At 36.7% G+C, this 23,286-nt stretch overlaps 1 protein-coding gene across 1 annotated transcript in view; it reads left to right on the top strand.

The window, feature by feature from the left end:
• Positions 1 to 23,286, top strand: part of adam19a (ADAM metallopeptidase domain 19a) — a 266,100-nt gene that overhangs the window by 91,444 nt on the left and 151,370 nt on the right. The window contains exon 3 of the mRNA XM_059354555.1: positions 20,906 to 20,982. Coding sequence (XP_059210538.1) covers positions 20,906 to 20,982 — 77 coding nt within the window. The remainder of the gene's footprint in view (positions 1 to 20,905; positions 20,983 to 23,286) is intronic.

Below are 23,286 nucleotides of genomic sequence, written 5' to 3'. Positions count from 1 at the left end.
AAAGCTTGCTGCCTGCTGAGTGAAGTAAATGGAAAATGTGCCTATTTCTGCTGTCTTGGTGGCAGGTGGTAATGCAGTTTGCTGTAAGTATGAGGAGTTATTGATCGGTAAATGTGTTTGAGGCGAAAGTAGTGAGGTGTATTTGGATAAAGTTAACAGGCCGAAGGACAGCAAAGATATTTTTATATTAGCCTTAAATGCAGAATGCTCTTTCAATTGCTCACACTTAGTTCTCCTAACAGGCTCTTTATTTTTAAATGGCTTTGGAAGAGCGCCCGGTTCCAGGTGAATATTAAATAGGTAAACACCAGAGCTTTTCAGCAACGATAAAATATAAAAGTTGCAAACAAGAGCCCTCCATCTCTCATATCAGCATTCATCCAGTCACCCACGTCCATTTTCATAGAGCATTTCATGCTGTTGAAGAATGAGGCGAGACGCTAAAGCACCGTGAGTGAGGAGTGACTCACGTGTTAGCTGATAAATAGACCTTAAGTAGTGGATATTAGCGCTTTCTTTCATGGTGCCCAGGTAGCTGAGTGCAAAAACGCTGAAGAAGGGTGAAGGGGCTTTGCCAGTTTTTGAGGAAAATAATGTGATGTTTTTAAATTACATTTTTTTTTTAATAATTGTGTAATGCACCACTCACATTCACTTCTGTAAGACCATCAATTGCCATGGCGCCCCAATCCCCTTCTTCTAAAAAAGCTCTCAGCACTGTGAAGAAATGACCTTTAGTACAATAGACAATTAGTCACATTAGTTATTTTGTCCTTTTTTTTTTAATTGAGTATATTTGTTGCTTCTTTGAAGGTGGATTTCCTCAGAGCCATTGGTAGTAAAAGAAAAACATTTTCATTCTCCTTAAAGGAGGTATCATGCTGTGTAGTTTCCCCATAAATATTATGTGCTGAGCCACAGACAGAGTGGAATATCCAAGGGAGGAAGCAGAGGAAGTATGCCTCTTTGGCTCCAATGAAGTTGATTTATATGGAAATGATTTTGTATGAAATTATACTTCTGACTCTGCTGTTTTGAAGTAAATATTTTTGATGATTGAGGCTTGAACTTGAATACCACGCTGGTATGATAAACTTACTTTACATTGTGGCCCCAAATCACAGATGACATCGGTAAAATGTTCTTTTTCTTGTAAACAATGTTAGGGAATATGCTAATGAACAGAGATCAGTCTTTTATCTTTGTCCTTCGTGGAATTCAGGGACATAGAATACTTTGACTTCCAGATTCCTATTTCCCTTTTAATGATTGTTGCTGAGGACTTCTAAAGCCTGAGAAATTTCAACACAGTTGTGATGACAAATGAAACAGCTTTCTATTTGATGTCAGCAGTCCGTTTTGTATCTGATTTATAAGAGAGAGTAAAGCTGTTGTTACACTAATTTCGAAATCAAATTTGGTGTTTTCTCAAAGGTTGTTGAATATGCTGTGTTGTGGTGCAATCGCCATTGTCACTAGTCATGTTTCTGTGCACATTTTTGAAGATTTGCATGAGAAAAACTTGATGGAAACACCAAAATTCAATAAAACTTCAGAAAATGTGCATTAAAGTTTATATTCTTGCTTGTGGTGGTTTTTGTCTTTTTCGAAAAATAGTTAATGTGCTAAACAGGAGATGGAAAAGATTTTTCCGAATAACTTCTATTCTTAGTGCATTGAGAATGACGTTGAAGCTACATGCACCGTAATAAATTATTCTGGAGTCATTTCATTTTACTTAATATATTTGATAAAAATGTATTAGATATAAATGCGTCCTTGATTTTGAGGCAGTTGTTTAAGTGACTTCAATATAAAAATGTTTGAGATGGAATCTACTCATTTTGATCACATTAAATATAATCTTTATGTGTATGTAATTCTACAAGTAATTGTAGTAATGTAGTAGTAATTGTAGTAATTCTATTCTCAAGAGAATTTTGAATGAATCCAACACAATATAATTAGTCCGTTTTTAAATGACAGGCACTTCCTGTTAAGTTATTAACTGAACTTGTAACGTGGTTAGATTTAATTAATAATATTGCGAGCAATCTGTTGCCTCAATTTTATTGAGTAGCTATTGTTTATCTTTTTTCACAGTGTGGTCTTGGTCTGATTTAGCTGATGGATTTCCTTCCAAGTAGCCTGGAATTGATTAATCTCGCTGATGATCGCTCCATCTCGCCACACTGCAAAAAAAGAAAAGTTGGGTGAACTCAAAATTTCAAGGCAACAAACTTCGATAAAATTTTAAATTGGACAATTAAACTAAATATTTTAAGCTTTGTTTTTGAGTTTGCTCAACTCTGAATTTAGATTTTTGTCAACTCAACTGTAAATTGTACTAACTTACAATTTTACATTGTAATAACTTTTAATCCTTACTTCTGCTAACTTCTACAATGTGCTGAATTGGCACGATTGTAACGCCGCTATGAAATGTCAGCTAATGTTGCGACCAAGATTTTGAGTTAGCATTGATATGCTAATTGCTAATCTTATAGCTGTAACAAGCAGCGCCGCTAGCATCAGTTAGCCGCTAGCATCAGTTAGCCGCTAGCTTTCGCTAATGAATTTCACCGCTTTCCCGCATTTCACAACAAAGAAATAAGAGTTATCAGAACTATTGTCCCTTGTTGTGAACCCCAACTTAAAGATATAAGTAACAACAACTCACAAACTTGTTTTTGAGCAGACAACTGGCTTCCTTTGTTGTGCTAACTTACATTATTGCCCTAAATGTCAATAATTTATATTTCCAAGTTTTGCCAACTTAAATCACTGTTTTAGGCAAAAAAAATACAAGCTGCCTTTTTTTGCAGTGCAGTGTCGAAATAATATAGTCACACCTGGAAATGTGTGCCCCGAGTCAACACACACAACTACACACAAGACATTGTAACAGGCGTTGGTGGGTGGCCAAGGAGAAAATACATTTGTACATTTCAGCAGCAGTAGATGCCTGTGCACACTGCAGCAGTCCAGCTGTAGTGAGTGTGTGAAATCACTGCTGTGGTTTTCTACTGTAATAGTGTTGACCTTGCTGTGAAGCCTTGTGAATGTCCCCAGGTGGTGCCCCGCATTCATTAGAGCAGAGAGTAGCATTTCAAAAGCTATTTTACATCTTCCTCAAAGAATTACCTTTGATTTTAAATAGTTCTGTCCAACAGGGAAGGTATTGTAGATGAGTGGGTCTCTCCAAAAGGACAGGTCATCAACAGTTATGTGTTGCTGCAGCTTTGTCTTGTGGACTGCACTGCAGTTAGCTGCATTCATGGTCAGAGCGGAGGCAGAGAGAAACTTTGTGTGAATTTCTCTTCTAGAAATGTATTCTAATCTTCATTCCATTTTTATCTTTGTGAGGATTCAATCAATGATAAAATCTCTTTCAGCTTGCTGTAACATGTCCCTGAACTCTCCTTTCCTCAACTGATTACGGCTCCTTTTTCTTTTCCGTACCCTGCGTCAATGTCATCTTTGTGACAGAAAGTGGAATAGAAATGCCCTTTTCCTAGTTAAACTTCATTGCAAATATTATCGATGCATTCTCATAAGGAAATTAAAAGCACAGTGCTCGTTGGCATCGGCATCAAACAAGAACCCTTCCAAATATATAGACTCGCCCATGCTTTAAACCTCTGAAGTCCAGGAGATTTTGGTTCAAATTTGTCAACTTCCTATGCATTAATTTCTGTCTCTGTTAATCATCATCATCAGATTTTTCATTTTATTTTAATTAACGTAAGTATAAAGCTGCCAGGAACCCAAAATACAAACAAAAGACACAGGTTTCTATGGAAATGTACCTTTTTATTTTTTATTTTTACCATTTACACACACCAAAACGGCAGAAGAAAATAATAAATAAAAAAATTACAAAACAGTCTATTTGCATGTTAATTAAAAATACTAATAGTTTTCATTGTAGATCGAAGATTCACAATTTAAAAATGGTCTAGAAACATAAATGGCACACTATGAAAGCTCCTATGATTGAACTTTAACTGGCTTTCTCAGCTTGTCTACATATCATATATAAATAAAGTTATTACTGTAAATAAAACGTGTATTTTCAAGAAATAGATGGACTCCAGAGGGTTAATAAGAAAGCTATGTTGTGTGGTCCTTCTTGTTTAATACAAATATCCAGCTGTGCCGTCACAATAACACACTTTTCTTATATGGATCTGGTTGCAGTTAAGCAGGCCATTAGTTGTTGTTGTTGTTTGTTGCGTGGAAAATTCTACGTTGATGTGACTTCATAGACTGGATCTGGGTGCTGTGATGCATGTGATTAGCCTGGATAGCATGTCTGTCACAGTGTGAGGTAGCATCAGAGCCAGGAGATCCTGACAAACATCAACACACTCCCAAACAGGCTGCAATGTGAGCTGCCACAGCTGTTGACTCATAGTAGAAAATGATATCTGATGGCTGTTTGTCACATCATGAAGTGAGGATGTGGTAATGTTTCAAGATCAACTTTTCCTTTTGTCTGAGGGCTTAAAGTAAGGCCTTTTAAAACATCACTGGCAGGTCAATGGAGATGCACTGCTGTGTAAAAAAGAAAGTCAGACTGTATGGTGTTAGGATTGATGTATTGATTGATTGATTGATTGATTGAGAATTTATTTGAACACAAAATAAAAGATGAACATTTAAAAACAAACGAACAACAATAAATACAAGACAACAACACAAATGAAACAACAAGACTCAACACTTATTTGTGTTCAAAAGGAGTGGGAAGAAGCCAAAGCTTATTAAATCCCACCCCTTCTCCCTATGTTAATTTACTATATTCAGTTATATAACAATAATATTTATATATATGTATGTATAACACGTAGTAATGTAGTTTATAAACTCATTATTACCATTATTAACACACATAACTTGTTAGTACACATACACCCATGTAGTCATAATGAGACAACAATGAACAAACAAACAACAATAACACACAAAAAAGAAAAAATAGTAACACATTTAAAAAAGAAAACGTCAACAATAACCACCTACTGTCATTTTACACACCCGTTTTCATCCCTATATCGTGTGAAGACATGCTTTTTATATTTGATTTTGAAGTGTTTCATGTTTGAAGATTGTTTTATTTCTTCACACATCCCATTCCATATTTTAACTCCGCTGAATGAAATGCAAAACCTTTTCCTATTTGTATGTATTTTGATGATTTTAAAGTCATTTGACCTCCTCAATTGATATCCCCCGTCTCGACCCTTAAAGAAGTTTTGTATATTAATTGGAAGTAAGTTATTAGCTGCTTTGTACATTATTTGTGCTGTTTGGAACTTAATTATGTATGACCAAGCGTATCCTCTGATCTTGAGAAGTGAAGCTAATGCAAAATGCCTTAAACCTGTGTTCTTTTGTATGAGCTGCATTGGGCGAAACCACTGGCTGCAAAAATAAGTCTGTTAGTCAATTAGGGCTGGGCGATATAAAAGATATATCAATATATTTTTAAATGTGATATGGAATTAGACCATATCGCATATATCGAGTTCAAAATAGTTTTCTTTCTTCATATATAAATTACTAGGGTTTGTCATATTTAGTTCTTTTGTGATGTTCGTTATTCTTTTTTCTAGCTGGTCTGAGTGGTTGCACACAATGAAACACAATAGATGCACAAGAGCACAAGTACAAGGTTACTCAGACAGACTCATTTTTCTAATGTTAGAAATTCATCACATTTCACCATTAAGTGGGCCTGAACAACCACCCGAATTAGGTTTTTGTGACAAAAGGGCACTGTCGTGTATTTTTAATTTAAAGTTTTTTTTCAGGGATTGCAGTGCATTCTGCTACCAACAAATGGGTATTCAAAGACACCAAAACAGTTGTGATGGGTATTGTTGTACTGACACCTTGCTCCCATGGCTTTTCTGCCGTGACAGATCATTGGAAGCTGTCAACACTCCACTTTGGCTCAGCGGGGGATTGAAGGGAAGAGTAATAAGTCCCTCGCTGCATGTGCCCGTCCCCATCCTCCCCCTGCCTCCACCTCTCCATGCTCCACACGCCTCTCAAACACAAGACCTGTTTAATTTTAGCAGCTTTGACGCACATTTGACATAGATTAATTATAGAGGCTCTCCGTGTCATTTAGTGAGCCGTATACAAACACACTCGCTCAGTACCAGAGGCAACAGTTATTCAGGGCACTCTTTCTTTTTCGCAAAAAAAAATCAACTTCATTCCGGCAACCTGCAGCCACCGTCCCTGCCTCCGCTCTCATGCCTCTTCCACCGTCCTCAGCATCACTCTCCGCCCTCGCTCTCCAAGCCCTCTTGGGTCTCAGACGTGATTGCCTCTTCCTGTAAAGCTCTATCCACTCACACCTCTCCTGGTCCTTCTCCACGCTGCTTGACTGATTCGGGAGAAATTGCACCGGAGACGACTGTAGCTCCTTCAACATTTTATGGCCTAGTTTCACCCCGATAAGAAAAACAGTCAAAAAAAGGAAGGAAGGGTGCAGTGAATGGTTCAGTCAGTCATCACTGCAAATGAAAAGCTCCATCCTGGAACCGTTTTTCCTTTATTTACCTTCCAGTATGTGTGTGTGTAAGCATGTATGTGTTAGAGTTACAACTGCTTTTTTTTGTTTTGTTGTTGATTTGATACAATGATAATACAAAACATCCAATGCATTTACATTTACATTTAGTCATTTAGCAGACGCTTTTATCCAAAGCGACTTACAGGAAGAGTAAAAGCAAACAATCAAGGTATACTGCAATAAGAGCTATTAGTGCATCAATAAGTGCTAGTGACAATTCTTTGAGGAGTAGAATTATCGTGTGCGATGCACATAATAATAATAATAATATAGAATCAACTTAATTCAGTTCAGGTTTCAGGTGTAGTCAGTGGTGAGGAAACTTCTCTTGTGGGTGTTTTACCAATCAAATGTTACTGGTATTTAAAAATGCAAAAAAGCACGTCCCTTGCACAACAGCTCAGCGACTCAGATTATAAACTGGGTGGAATCCTTTTAAGGATCCCTGACATCCCTTGTCACAGAGGCTGAGAGGAGAGATCTTTGATGTCTTGGGTGGGGAGCCTTGTTTTGTTTTGTCCCAACCAATCAGTAGCAAGCAGTAGACATATTAATCCCACTCCCACATCATTGTCACTCGACATTGAAGCGGGGTTGCCAAGTCTTCTTTTTATAATCGACTTTGGTCTTGTTTTTCCTGTAAAGTCCCTTCCAAATGCTGGTAGTCAGGGGTTGCATTTTTGGGGCGTGTTTCTAAAGTGTAGTTGGTTATTTGGGTTTGCCTCCTGTCTGTTTGGTTCGTCCTGTTACACAGTCAGTTTTCAACCCATGTTCCCTCCGCCTCTCCCTTCCAAAAATACATATTACACATAGGCTGTACCAAGGTTATAATAGCTTGGGATTTTTCATTAGTTTTAGTTTTAATTTCGTTGTGAATTTTTGGTTTCAAATTCAGTCAGTTTTAGTTAGAGTGAGTTTGCTAGTTTTAGTTTAGTTTTTATTTTTTGAAAATGCTTAGTTTTAGTTTAGTTTTTATTAGTTTTAGGGTTAGTTTTAGTTTTTTTGTAATGGGTTTTGTGCCTTCATCTCCTTTGGTTTATCCATCTTAGCCTCAATAAGGTTATTAATTCTTACAGTTCTGGGTGTTTTGTATTTTGGTTGGAGTGTAGACATCCCAGTCTAAGTAAACATATTTACTGTGTTCCTGCATGTTGAAATAGAAACACTGAATTATGTATGAAAAAAGTTGACAAAGACGAAAACGAAGGACATTTTCACTATAATTTTAGTTAGTTTTAGTTAGTTTTGTAACCACAAAATACAGTTTCAGTTAGTTATCGTTTTTTAAAAAACTCTAACTATAATATCTAAATCTATCTATATCTAAATATCTATCTAATCTAAATATAACTAACTATAATAACCTTGGGCTGTATATGACCGTGACGTCACCCATTGGTTTGTAGACTTGGGGGAGCGGCTGTGGCTCAGTATGTAGAGCTGAAGGTCCATGGTTCGATCCCTGACCATTGTAGCCTACATGTCTAAATATCCTTGATCAAGATGTTGAACCCCAAATTGCTCCCGATGCTGCGTTCATTGGTGTATGAATGAATTCCCAATGGTGGCAGGTGGCAATGTTTAGGGTACTGACACCAGTATGAATGTGTGTGTGAACGGGTGAATCAGCGCAGTCTGTTGTGTAAAGTGCAAAGTGACTATTAAAGCGCTATACAAGTGCAGGTCCATTTACCATTTACCATTACTGCCCGTTTGAAGCATTGAGATTGCCATTACGCCTGTCACCATCTTGCTTTACCTTCTTTGACATCTTTTGATTTTCAACGCAAAAGGTAAAGTTAAGGTAAAGGTAAAGGTAAAAAAAGGTAGAGGTAAAGTTTCTGCATAAAAATGGATTTTGATCACATTTCTAGCAAGAAATATATGTTTTATTTTCTAAATATTCACTCAGTGAATGTACATAATCACTTTGTATGTTGGAATAGCCACGGGATATGACTGTCATTAACTTGCATTGTAGCGAAATCCGTGTCAGTTTCACGGAAATTTGAGTGATTCCGTGGCTATTCCACAGATTCCTGTGAGACCAGGTTGAATATGAAATATCCATCCGACTCCGCTGACTTGAATGTAAACACGTTCTCACATCTCAAGTATCACTTCGGTTACTACAATCACGAGCAATAAAAATGACGACTAAATCTACAAAAACAAGACCCAACAAGTTGTTTTACATCAAAAAGATTTAAGATCTCAGTGTGCAATTTTAGGGCAACAGTTGCGCAAAATTGCAGCTTTCAATGTGTTTCTTGTGTCATTAAATAAAAATACATTAACTGACACTGAACAAATTTTTCCTGGCATCTTGTAATGCACAAGATGAGCCATAATAGAGCATATTTATCATCACTGTGGAAAGCCACAGTCACATCAAAGATGTGAAGAGCGCATACATCGTCACATCTTTGTATGTTTACTGTTCATAACCCTGTATGATAATCGCTGCCTCTCAGGAGGAAAGGGAGGATTGTCAGGGCCCTCTCATCATATTCTTAGCATGTAGATTAGACAAGCTTTGATCCATCTAATAAGCCCTCCTCTGGCACAGTGTGTGTTAGCTCTGCTTCACTGGAGCACAGAGAGGACCCAGACTCAGCTCCATCTGATGCAAGGATGCTGCTGTCTTCATCCCTCTCCGTGTCTATCTGCAGCCGCCAGCAGATAACCATCAGTGGCACCACCAAAATTCAGCGACTTCTCTTTCTCATGCTGTCTCTCTGACTTCCTCCTTTTGTCTTTCCTGTTATTGCTCACCATCGATTTGTCTTTTCCTGTTCCTTTGTTGTCTCGCCTTGTGTTTCTCTTTTGGTGTCTGTAAGCGTCTCTCTAACTGTCTCTTGTCATCAAGTGAGCCTCTTGAACGAGACTTTTCGGTAACGCTTTATATTAAGGTCCTTGTAATAAACCATTAATTAACCCTTTGATGCACAACATGGGTCTAAAGCAGGGGTCTCAAACTCAAATTACCTGGGGGCCGCTGGAGGCAGTGTCAAAATGACCAAAAAAAGACACAAAATTACTAAAAAATAAAAATAAAATAAAAATTACCAAAAAAGCCCACAAAATGACAAAAAGACACAAAATGACTGAAAAAACACACAAAATTGCTTAAAAAAGACACAAAATGACAAAAAATACATTGAATTAGCAAAAAAGACACACAATTATTTTTAAAAAAGACACAAAATGACAGAAAAATAACTAAATTACTTAAAAAAGAAACAAACTGACCAAAAAAGGACACAAAATTATTTTAAAAAGACACAAAATTACACAAAAAAGACACAAAATGACCAAAAGACACAAAATTACTAAAAAAAGACACAAAATTACCCAAAAACAGTTTGAGACCCCTGGTCTAAAGTGACCCGACTGAGTTTTTAATTTTCTATATCTTCGCAATAAATTAATTTCATCATTCAGTATTCCAGGTTTTCCTCAATCAATTTGTTTTTCATCATCATACATCCTAATTTTTTGTTTTTCATTTCTTACTTTTTGAATAAAAACCCTTTTTGTATCACTACGCTTCTAATGCACAACATGGGTCAAAAATGTCATTATGGGGGTATTGTGTGTATAATTTGAAGGAAAAATGAATTTAATCAATTTTGGAATCAGGCTGAAACATAAAAAAATGTGGAAAAAGTGAAGCTCTGTTAATACCTTCAAGATACAGTGTATGTGTGACAAAATGATACATAAACACGTTAAATATATTAAATATATGAGTGTGGAAAGTAACTATTTGAAACGAATTACTATTATTATAGTATTAAGTAATTTAATTTTAATACAAATTTGGATAAATTAGTCATTTTTGACCCATGTTATACTTTAGAAGTGTTGTCCATATGTTGTGCATCAAAGGGTTAAGGTTCTTGTAATAACCATTAATTAACAAGTAATAAGGCCCTTGTAAGTCCTTACAAGATGCTTATTAACATTATTGTGTGTTTATAAGCTTATATAAGTGTTAATAATGGCATTACAAACACCCATGACCCACCCATTATGTCTTTGCCATGCCTTTATTGATCTTATTTTGTTTGCTTATTGATATTAAAATATACTTTATTGCTCATCTATTATAAGTTAACTATAAGTTAACTTTGCTTTTTGCAACTACCGGATCTAAAGCGAGAACAATGGCTTATTAATGGTTAATTAATGGTAATTAAGAACCTTATTATAAAGCGTTACCGTATTTGGTAACGCTTTATATTAAGGTCCTTGTAATAACCATTAATTAACAAGTAATAAGGCCCTTGTAAGTCCTTACAAGATGCTTATTAACATTATTGTGTGTTTATAAGCTTATATAAGTGTTAATAATGGCATTAGAACCCATGACCCACCCATTATGTCTTTGCCATGCCTTTATTAATCTTATTTTGTTTGCTTATTGATATTAAAATATACTTTATTGCTCATCTATATGCCTTATTACTTGTTAATTATTGGTTATTAAGGACCTTATTATAAAGCGTTACCAAATTTTCTTAGTAAATCCAATTAAACCCACTTTAAATGAACTTAAATAAATTGTGTATGTTTTTAAATATATTGTACTCTTTCAAATCAATTAAAATGTTTAAATTGTACCTTTTTTATGAAGTTGATTTGAATTCAATATTTAATTCAAATCAACTTCATAAAAAAGGTACAATTTAAACATTTTAATTGATTTGAAAGAGTACAATATATTTAAAAACATACACATTACATTTAATATACAATAACACAAAAACATACACATTACATTTAATATACAGAGAACCACAAGATGTGTAGACCACCAACTTTAATATGATACAAACAACACAACATATATATATATAAGTTAACTATGCTTTTTAATTTTAATTTTAATTTACTTGTTAATTAATGGTTATTAAGGACCTTATTGAAGGAGCCTAAATGCAGTTTTTTGTTGTTAACAGAATAATTGAAGTTCATAAGAAATAATAATGATAATATTTACAATATGTACATGTTTGATATTTACAATATATGTGGATAGATATATTTTTGTTTTGTGAAGACTGCACCTTTAATATGTCACTCTCGCGAGTGTTTGGTAATGGTAATTTGGTAGGTCATGTGATTTGTGGTCAGTCAGGACAAGCGGGGAGTGGAGTCCTATAGTTTTTTGACCTCTCTCTCCACTACTTGTACTACCTGTAATTTCGTGTATAGGACGCAATTTTTATTTTCATTTTGTGACATTTTATATTTTGTATTTTTCCTGCATTTTTCTGAGTAAACATTCAAGTTTACCGGCTGGTCTCTGTGGATTTATTGGATGTGGACACGGGGAAGAGGTGGTACGAGCGTCAAAACTGAGGCTCCACCTACACTTATTATAAAGCGTTACCGACTTTTCTAACATGTTATCCAGTGACTTCTCTAACTCTCCCTCCCCCTCGCTCAGCCAACCCATTTTTTTTCATCCCCCACCTTATCCTCTAGGATGTGCTATACTAACTAAATCCAAATTGACTGACACTGAGACATGATCAAACATGTCACTACACACACTTTAAATTTGCGTATACTTGATGCGGCTTTATGTTGCACATTTATTTGCTCTTTAAGCCAGTGAGGGTGCAGGGTGAAGATTAAAGCTGTATAAACCGTGACCTGGAGAAATCAGGAATAGCAGCCCAAATCACTCTGAGCACAAACACCAGTGGCTGCTGTGAAAGATTGACAAATGTGGCTGAGGGAATGAGAGGATTTGGAAGCCGTTTGATCAGTAAATTTGCAGATACCCCCCAACAAACTTAGTAAGCAGAGCCTCTGAACCAATCGTTTTGAAGAATAGACCCTGAGATGTAAGCTGGAGATATGAAGAGAGGCAGTGAAGAGGAAAGGAAAATGAAGATGCTTTTCGACAAGGAAACGTAGCCAGTCAGACTAGTCAGTGGATGTTTTGAACTGGGAAAGCATACAGACGGTGATATGTGAGGACAACGTATATATAATATATAATATATAATATATATATATATATACATACATACATACATACATACATACATATATATATTTATATACATATACATATAAAATAAAAAGAAAACTTGTTTTATCTGTGTGCTTGGTCATCCGTAAATCCAGTAGACATGTAAAAAATACAACCATACATTAGATTCTACATATATGTATATAAATATATATGTATATATGTATGTATATATACATATATATGTATATATGTTTGTATGTATGTATATATATGTATGTATATATGTATGTATGTATATGTATGTATGTATGTATGTATGTATATGTATGTATGTATGTATATGTATGTATGTATATATATATGTATGTATGTATATATGTATATATATATTTATATATGTATATATGTATATATATGTATATATGTATATATATGTGTGTATATATATATATGTGTATATATATGTATGTGTATATATATGTATATATATATATGTATATGTGTATATGTATATGTATATATATATGTATATGTATATGTGTATATATATATATATATGTATACATATATATATATGTGTGTATATATATATATATATATATATATAGATTTTGCCATGACCTGCCGTGGTCTTTCAGTTTGAGCTGGGGAAGTTTCACAACTAAACAGCTGAACAATGAAGTAAAGGAAGGGCTGGTGCATCTGCTGAGCATGTGTCACTTGTTGGAATGAAAAGTTTAATGATGTGGGAATGAATGCTCTTGAATTCACAATGGGCTGAGTTGTTTGGGGCTTTGCTCAGAGATGGCAGTTCTCAACCTTTTTGAGTCGCAACCCCTAATTTAACATGCATGTTGTCCACGACCCCCGCTCACTGAACAGAATCTCACACGCACAGTTCAGATCACCCAAAAAAGAAACAAAATGACCAAAAAAAGGAAACAAAATGACCCAAAAAGACTCAAAATGACAACAAAATGAACAAAAAAGACACTAAATGACCAGAAAAGACACTAAATGACCAAGAAGACACAAAATGACACAAAAAAGAAAAAAAATTACCAAAAAAGACACAAAATGACTAAAAAAAAGACTAAAAAAATGACAACAAAATGACCAAAAAACACTCAAAATGACCAGAAAAGACACTAAATGACCAAGAAGACACAAAATGACACAAAAAAGAAAAAAAATGACCAAAAAAGACACTAAATGACAAAAAAAAGACACTAAATTACCAAAAAAAGGAAACAAAATGACCAAAAAAGACTCAAAATGACAACAAAATGACCAAAAAAGACACTTAATGACCAGAAAAGACGCAAAATGACCAAGAAGACACAAAATGACACAAAAAAGAAAAAAAATGACCAAAAAAGACACTAAATGACAAAAAAAGACACAAAATTACCAAAAAAAGGAAACAAAATGGCCAAAAAAGACTCAAAATGACGACAAAATGACCAAAAAAGACACTAAATGACCAGAAAAGACACTAAATGACCAAGAAGACACAAAATGACACAAAAAAGAAAAGAAATTACCAAAAAAGACACAAAATGACAAAAAAAAGACACAAAATTACCAAAAAAAGGAAACAAAATTACCAAAAAAGACACAAATTGACCAGAAAATGATCAAAAAAAGACACAAAATGACCAAAAAAAAAAAAAGACTAAAACACATTAACACATGAACGCTTTAACACAGTGGAGACAGAGCTGACTTCCAAAATGATTTGGCGACCCCCAGAAATCATCTCGCGACCCCAATTGGGGTCCCGACCCCAAGGTTGAGAATAGCTGCTGTAGCACATCTGTTACTACCTCTGAAGGCGGTTCAGAGCCGGGATCACTTGGTCCCCCTTTACGCCTCTGGGACATTCAGACTGAAGGCGAATCGTCACAGAGGCATGAATATCACGCCTTGAAACAGCCGTCTGAAAGGAGCTTTTGATACTGTTGTAGGACTAGAGGATATGCAGTGTGTCACTTCAGATCAGTCTGGCGGGGGGACACACTCACGCTCTTCCGCTCCTTTTTGGCAAAGGATTTCCTCAGTGGAGACAAGTGTAATGATTTCACGGTGCTTGTAAAAAGTTTATGGTGTTCCAGACTCTTGTCAGCTTTGGTGCAGCAGCCTTTTCTCAAAGCAAACTCTGTTTGTGGAAAAGTAGCTCTGATCCTTTTGTTCAAGTCTAGCACTGCAAATCCATTTCCCATTTTACCTGTGAATTTATCATTTCATTGCCAGTCGTTCTCTGTGTAGACATAAAGGGGTTCGGTGGATGTGATATCCTTCAAATATAATGCTAGTACTAGTACTTTTGTCTGCATTACATAACATTCATTACAGTGTCTGACAGGCTCAGATAAGAGAGTGTTGTAGTCTCATCATAATATATATAAAAAAAGATGATATAAAAATTGTTTACTTGCCTAAAGGAGTTATTTTCTGCACAGTTAGCTGCACTCAGGATAAGCAACCAGCATTTATAGAGCTTCAACTAACTGTTATTTTCATTATAGATTGATCTGCCAATTACTTTCTAAATTAGTCAATGACTCGTTCGGCGTACAAAATCTCAGATAAAAGCTTGTCAGTGAAAAATCTGCATCACAGTTCTCTTCCATCACCTTCTAAACACACACACACACACACACACACACACACACACACACACACGCCTACCTACCTACCTGTGGTTTTACTTCTTCAGGAACTTTTTGTTAACTGGCCTGTATTTCTGTTGCTGTTTTTGTCCTGTTATTGTTCTGTACCAAGTCTTATTTTGTCTTACTAGCAGTTCGTACGGTTGCTTACAGCAACTATAACTTAAGAAAACACATGCAAATACACAAAACACAAGCAAATTTAGAAAACATATTCATCAATTTGACAACAAAGCAAAGCAAAGCAAAGACCACAACACAACTCAATAACAAAAAGCGCTGCAAACAGTCCACAAAACAACAGAAGTGTTTCCAGAGGACACATAAAAGTGATGCACACGTCTAGCCGCAATAGATAGCATGCTAACGTTAGCTAGCGATCGATAGCGTGCTAGCGTTAGCGCCTATCATAGCATGCTAGCGTTAGCCAGTAATCGATATCATGTTAACGTTAGCCGGCGATCGATAGCGTGCTAGCGTTAGCGTGCTAGCAAGACCAAGACCAACTCGGTGCTGTTGAAAGAAAGCAACTAAAACGTGTATCATTCATTTATTTGATTTGTTTAACTGCAATGTGACTGTGATTGATAAGGGCTTTAACATGAAAATATATTTATCATGAAATAATGTGATGATTTCATGTTGTAACGTGAAATTATTATTATCTTGAAATAATGTGATAATATCAAGCGTGTCCATTTCTGTTGTGTTGTTGTCTGTTTGCAGCGCTTTTTATTATTGTGTTGTGGTCTTTGTAGCGCGTTTTCTAAATGCTGCGCTTGTGTTGTCAAATTGATGAAGATGTTTTCTCAATGTGCTTGTGTTTTGTGTATTTGCATGTTTTCTTAAGTTGCAGCGCTGTGAGCTCTCAGGGCCACAGTAAGTTCGACATCCAGATGTTATCATTAATATATTAATATTACTTTTACATGAGACAAAGAAAGGCAACACATCCTTGCATCTGAGAAGCTAGAGGCTGCTTTAAATGCTGTGTTATTTGTCTCTAAATTCCACTAACACACACCGAGGGAGGGAAACTGAATTCAACAACATTTGATACAAACTTCTTCACCAATTGCTGTAATGGATGCCCTAAAAAGTAGTACATAGGGGAAGGGAATTTTAACCCTCTATGGTTTGCATTATGATGACAGTTAGGAAAAAATATTTGGAGTGTTTATTTGTCTTAAAATAGACTGAATAAACATAATCTGAAGAAATTTTATAATTCTTTTTGGGGCTTTGTTGCCCATATGCAACATTGTACCACAACAGTGTGCACAAGTGAAAAAGAAAGTTTTTAAAATTAATTTCAACATAATTTATTTAATACACGTGTAGAATTCAGTAGCTTCAACAAGGTACAATACATAACATTTTAAATATAAAAACATAAAAGGAACGTTTTTAACCGTTTTCTTGTCCGAATGTTGCCTGTAGGAAACATTGTACCATTGAAACAACGACCCATTGAAATGAATGTCTTGAACAGTCTAAGTGTATTAAACTATCAGAAATGAAGGTTTACTCACCTGTCAGTAGGAATATATCTTTTTCAAAATGGAAAAGGGCCAGGAAATCATGTTTTGAGTGATTTTTTGTGGCGCAAAATGGCAAAGCTGTTTCCTTTGGAAAAGTCTGCAAAATAGGGTTTCAATATGGCCGCCTGGAGGTCATGTGACAAATTAAAGCATTGCTATTGGTTCCCTATACTCTATACACTATTCCCTCTTATTTAAAGTATTGCATCACTCAAAAACATGCATTGTAGAAATTTGACAGGCAAAAAATAGAGAGTTAAGGAGCATGGAACTTGTGTTTTCTCTGAGAGATGCTAGCCAACACTGAGAGAAGTAAATGGGAGGTTTATTTGTATGAATGGAAAATTAGCTCAAGTGTTCCCCATCATTTTAAACACACGGACAAGTTATCTATAATAGTATATCTCCATAGTGTTTCTATCACAGTCAGCATTGGTCAGAAGTAAAAACATCTGAATGTCATAATTCTGGATACAAATCAAAAAATAAAACATCAATACTTCCAACACTTTGGTCCATAGTGAGGTTTCCTGACAGCTACTGGGAAGACTACCAGTTCACAGTGGATATTTATGCTTCCTAGAGGATGAATTCTAATCATTTTAAGAAGCCCCTGGCCTTTTCTCTGGCATCAGCACCTGGTCAACATGTCTGCCTGTTGGCCCATTGGACATTTCAATCTTTTAGTGTTACTTTCAGAAGATGCAGAGGTTGGTGGCTGAAAGGGTCATCCGTCACTGGCTCTCAAAAAAAATAGCATAACCAACTCAAAGATGAAATGTTGCTGGGGCCAGATGCCTAAAACTAAAACAAGACATATGCACATATTTCATATACACTCATTCTTTTTGTCACATTTATGAAGCTGCATGTGTGCCTGATTCTGCTTTCAATTTTCAGAAAGTGTACAAGCCTAATTTCCAGTCCCATTGTTAGCTATAAATGGTTGCAGAAACGCCCTTAAACATCCATTAGCACGTCAATACTTTTGCTTGGTCGACCACTCACCACCTGTCAATGAGAAATACTGCAAAGAAAAGTGTAAATTCACCAACTGTCTCATCAGCAAGGTTCTCCAGCAGAGCAGTTGTCGGCTGTGGCTGTCTGCACCGTCTACACCACTAATTCATTACATTATTAGAGTCAAATATCATTATTTTTGACACCAGCAGGATGATCAACGATTCATTCACAGAGCTCATGTTGAAACTAGGGTACATTTAAACAGGGATCTGATGGCTTAAATGTAAATTAAAAAAATATGAAAATCATCTCTCGTAATTTAAAATTAAAACTTTAGAAATGCACCTTTGACATTTTACAAAACACTGTGTAGACTGCAAAGATACCAACATAATTAGTGAAACTGGCAAACAATGAAAACTAAACACTATCAACCTGTCCGCGCCGTCAGAGTGTTCACACTGTTGCATTACGTTGTTCGTTAGCCGCGAGCTAACATTAGCTAACAATTAAAGTTGTGTTAATCACAAAAAGCTACTATTACTTCCTGCCGCTACAACAAATGCAGCTTTCAAAATAAGAGCACAGAATCCACCACAGAATTTACAAGAAGACTGTCAAAATACGATGCCCTGAATAAAACATACAAGAACCTTTATTCTCCTTTACAATAATTAATTAAAATATGCAATGAAAAGATCAGTGTATATGATAGAATAGTAGCATCAGAATGTGTGTGAGGCACCAAATTTGGCTTTTATGAAAATAAATGATTCAGGTGGAAATCTATAGTTTGAAATCTCTGAAGAATCTCATCATAGTGTACACACACCGGCAGTAGCCCCCGTGGCCCTTTCAGAATTTCCCCAGAGGAAATTTTCTAGTTGTATTGTATTGTATTGTATTATATTGTATTTAGGCAGCAGAAAGCGATTGCACCATTCACCAACAAAAATGTGGTCTAAAGGCAATGGTGCAGTATTTTTTCTGATATTATTAAGGCACACAGCGTTCACAATGCACATCCACACTCTGCTTGTTACACAATGGTGATTGCAGTTATTTCCATGGGCACCAGGTTCAGGTGGGTCACGTCACATAAATGTGCATTCTGATTAATAGGGGTGGGCAGCAGCACAGGCAGAACACTACTCATTTCTCCAATTTGCTGAATCCACCATATAAATATCAATGTACCAGGTGCCGGCATACCCGGCTTTTAAATTGAAAAATAATATGCTGCATTTTTTGTTACTTACTATGTTTAACACTAATGAACACACATGTTTTCAATATATAAAAGACACACAGTTAAGAATATATATTTTTGGCCACAGTGCCTGAGAACAATAATTGGTAATATTTATAATCTCATAATCATTTCATTATTTTTCAGGCAAAAATACCATCTTCCAGAATGTAAAGATTCACTACTTTTCTCCGTTTTTTCCCCTTTCTGACATTTTGCAGATAAATAAATCAAATAATTGAGAAAACATATGGCAGATGAATCAATAAAGAAAGAAAATGCTAACTACATAATGAAGTTTGAACATATATAAATTCATGTCTCAGAAAATATATCTGAAACACATTTTAGGGAATAGATGTGTCAAATGCATTTATTTTCCTCTCTGGTTCCATGACCACCGAGCTTGAAATTAACTGCCTTTGGGGAACTTGTTGACAGTGTTACCTGCAGGCTGAACACTCAGTCAAATGGTGCTGTGAATGTAATTTGGTGCTTTTAAACACACTCGAAGCAAAGGTCTTCTTCTGCTGTGACCTGATTTTTTTAAAGAGTTATTTTAAATTTAATTCTCAGGTTCACTCTTATCCAACGCTTAAATCTCTAGATCTTCATCCTCCAAGATTTCTTACATATACAGAGGTCAATTTATTGTTCAATTTAGGGGGACTAAATGATGGAATACCTTTTCCCATCTGGCAAAGAACTCCATCTCTATAAAATGTTCCAAAATATGTCTAAAAGCCCATTTAACTGCTGTTTTAAAATTCTTATTCACACACAAATACACTTTTATAACATGTTCACTTTTGTTTTTATATTATTTTTGTTATTGTCATCATAACTTGTTGATGTTGTACATATGTTTTTTATTATCAGTTTATTACTTTCTTATAACTATGTCATTTTAGGGGGAGGCTTTAAATAAGTGCTTATGTTGCTCCCCTATCCTCTTGTTATGCTGTATCTCTTCCATTTTTGTCTTCCTGTCCTGTCCACCCATTTGTCATATTGTATGTATGTTTATGTATATGTTTGGACGGGTTGATGGCAATTTCGTTGTCCTAGTTGCTCTGTTCAATGACAATAAAGTTGAATCTCATCATAAGCCCGTTTGGGTTTTCTGCCTCTCCCTGCACTTTACACTATATGTTATTTTTGTCATTTTATGAAATTCTAACTGTGCAAATAAACCTAAAAACCTAATTATTAGAGTCAAATATCATTATTTTTGACACCAGCAGGATGATCAACGATTCATTCACAGAGCTCATGTTGAAACTAGGGTACATTTAAACAGCGATCTGATGGCTTAAATGTAAATTTAAAAAATATGAAAATCATCTCTCATAATTTAAAATCAAAACTTTAGAAATGCACCTTTGACATTTTACAATACACTGTGTAGACTGCAAAGATACCAACATAATTAGTGAAACTGGCAAACAACGAAAACTAAACACTATCAACCTGTCCAGGCCGTCAGAGTCCAAACACACTGTTGCGTTATGTCGTTCGTTAGCCGCGAGCTAACATTAGCTAACAATTAGAGTTGTGTTAATCACAAAAAGCTACTATTACTTCCTGCCGCTACAACAAATGCAGCTTTCAAAATAAGAGCACAGAATCCACCACAGAATTTACAAGAAGACTGTCAAAATAAGATGCCCTGAATGAAACATACAAGAACCTTTATTCTCAGGTTGACAGGTTGATGGTCATTTCGTTGTCGTAGTTACTCTGTTCAATGACAATAAAGTTGAATCTCATCATAAACCCGTTTGGGTTTTCTGCCTCTCCCTGCACTTTACACTATATGTTATTTTTGTCATTTTCTGTAATTCTAACTGTGCAAATAAACCTAAAAACCTAATTTGACCTCTCTCCTCAACTCCACAGGAAGAGTACCCAGTCAGAGGGGAGATTGCGCTCTCATCCAATGACCTCCAACTGGTGCTACAAGTGGAACGTAATCAGTGAGTATTCCTTCTCTCATACCATCTTTACTGCCTCAGTGCCTTTAATAACCTCCTCTGTCTTTCACCTGAGAAGAGGAATTAATTGGGAGACAGAGAATGTTGAGTGAAGTAATAATGGAGGGAGATATAAAAAAAAAAGCTCTGCCTCTGCTATCTCAGCTCTGCCTGGATTTTCTGGTGAGTTTGTGCTTTAACATAAGGCTACTAAAAGTTTCACTTAGAGTATTGAAGATTGAATGGATGGCGTTAAGATGTGCTTGTGCTGAGAGCAGTTTTAAAAGAGTGTGTTGAAAATTCTTGGAATGTCAACTGATAAGCACAGACAGCTCTGAAAGCACTGATGCTGAAAAGGAAAGCTCATGTTAGGCACACTTCGTTATGGTTACCATGACTATGAAAGTTTCGCTATGGTTTTAACCAATAGCATTAAAGGCCTTTCATGTTTGCCCCGAGAGAGAGACACGCTCTTTGTAAACAGAGCAGGGAATTTGTGAGTGACACACGTAAGGCCACAAAGAAAAAAAGGTGCTCATCAGAATGAGAGATGAGCTCCACGGTGGGGTTCAAGGCCAGCAGAGGTTATAATGTTGCTCTGATCACATCATGGGGAGCTCCGTCTGGTCCGTCAACATTAGCCACAGATGTGCTGAGACTCCCAAGGTGGACCACTTAACATGCACGTGAAGCGCAGAGGTGAAATGTCTGAACACCTCCCCTCTTTTATCAGATCAAATACAGCCACATTAGGCATTTGATGATTTCATTTCAGTGTGTTAGCTATAATAATTAAGCGTGGAATTGCTTATGTTTAGTGAGGAACACAGTCTCAAATGCTGTTTTCCAACAGCCTTGAATTTATATATATTTATAGTTATAATTATATGATTCAATACGATAACAGATCCACAGGTGAGGTCTAAATCTGGCACTCCTCACAGCCTGTGTGTGTCACATGGCTGTTTCATTCAGATGTAAACTGTGCTTTTGTCTCAGTGATTGTTGGTGTGTTGTGAAGGAATGTGGGGGGCACTGGATTGTAGATGTGTGATTTTAGAAATGAGTCAGTGCGTTTTCATGCACAGTTTAATCGAGCTATGCTTAAAACTTTCTGTCCTTGTCCCAGTTTACATGCAACTGAGAAAATCAAATAACTGAGGGGATTGTGTCCTCCTCCTCAACAAGGTGGCGATATGCGTCGTTTCAGCGGGTTAATATGGCGCCCTTTCTGGTTGACCGTCGCTACTGACCGGCTACTGCGACTGGCTACTGCGACCGGCTAATCTGACCGATTACGGTGACCGGCTAATCTGACCGGTTACTGCGATTGGCTAATCTGACCGGTTACTGCAATCAGCTAATCTGACCGGCTACTGCGACCAGCTAATCTGACCGGTTACTGCGACCAGCTAATCTGACCGGCTACTGCGACCAGCTAATCTGACCGGTTACTGCGACCAGCTAATCTGACCGGTTACTGCGACCAGCTAATCTGACCGGCTACTGCGACCAGTTAATCTGACCGGATACTGCGACCAGCTAATCTGACCGGCTACTTCGACCAGCTAATCTGACTGGCTACTGCGACCAGCTAATCTGACCGGCTACTGCGACCAGCTAATCTGACCGTCTACTGCGACCAGCTAATCTGACCGGCTACTGCGACCAGCTAATCTGACCGTCTACTGCGACCAGCTAATCTGACCGGCTACTGCGACCAGCTAATCTGACCGGCTACTTCGACCAGCTAATCTGACTGGCTACTGCGACCAGCTAATCTGACCGGCTACTGCGACCAGCTAATCTGACCGGCTACTGCGACCAGCTAATCTGACCGTCTACTTCGACCAGCTAATCTGACTGGCTACTGCGACCAGCTAATCTGACCGTCTACTGCGACCAGCTAATCTGACCGTCTACTGCGACCAGCTAATCTGACCGGCTACTGCAACCAGCTAATCTGACCGGCTACTGCGACCAGCTAATCTGACCGGCTACTTCGACCAGCTAATCTGACTGGCTACTGCGACCAGCTAATCTGACCGGCTACTGCGACCAGCTAATCTGACCGGCTACTGCGACCAGCTAATCTGACCAGCCACTGCGACCGGCTTTCTTGAATGTTTATTGTTCATACGCCAGTGTTGGGGTGGAAAATGCAGAGAATGGCACATGCCTTGTCTTGTCATATATGCCGGGGGGAGTGAACACCCCCCTTTCAACTAATTGCCCAATTGCACAGCCTTAAGAGCGTGCATATCATGAATGCTGGGTCTTGTTGGTTGTCTGAGAATCTACTGCACC

Source organism: Centropristis striata, chromosome 17 (assembly GCF_030273125.1).
Source record: "Centropristis striata isolate RG_2023a ecotype Rhode Island chromosome 17, C.striata_1.0, whole genome shotgun sequence".
Lineage (NCBI taxonomy): Eukaryota > Metazoa > Chordata > Actinopteri > Perciformes > Serranidae > Centropristis > Centropristis striata.
This window is presented reverse-complemented; position numbering and strand designations above follow the sequence as displayed.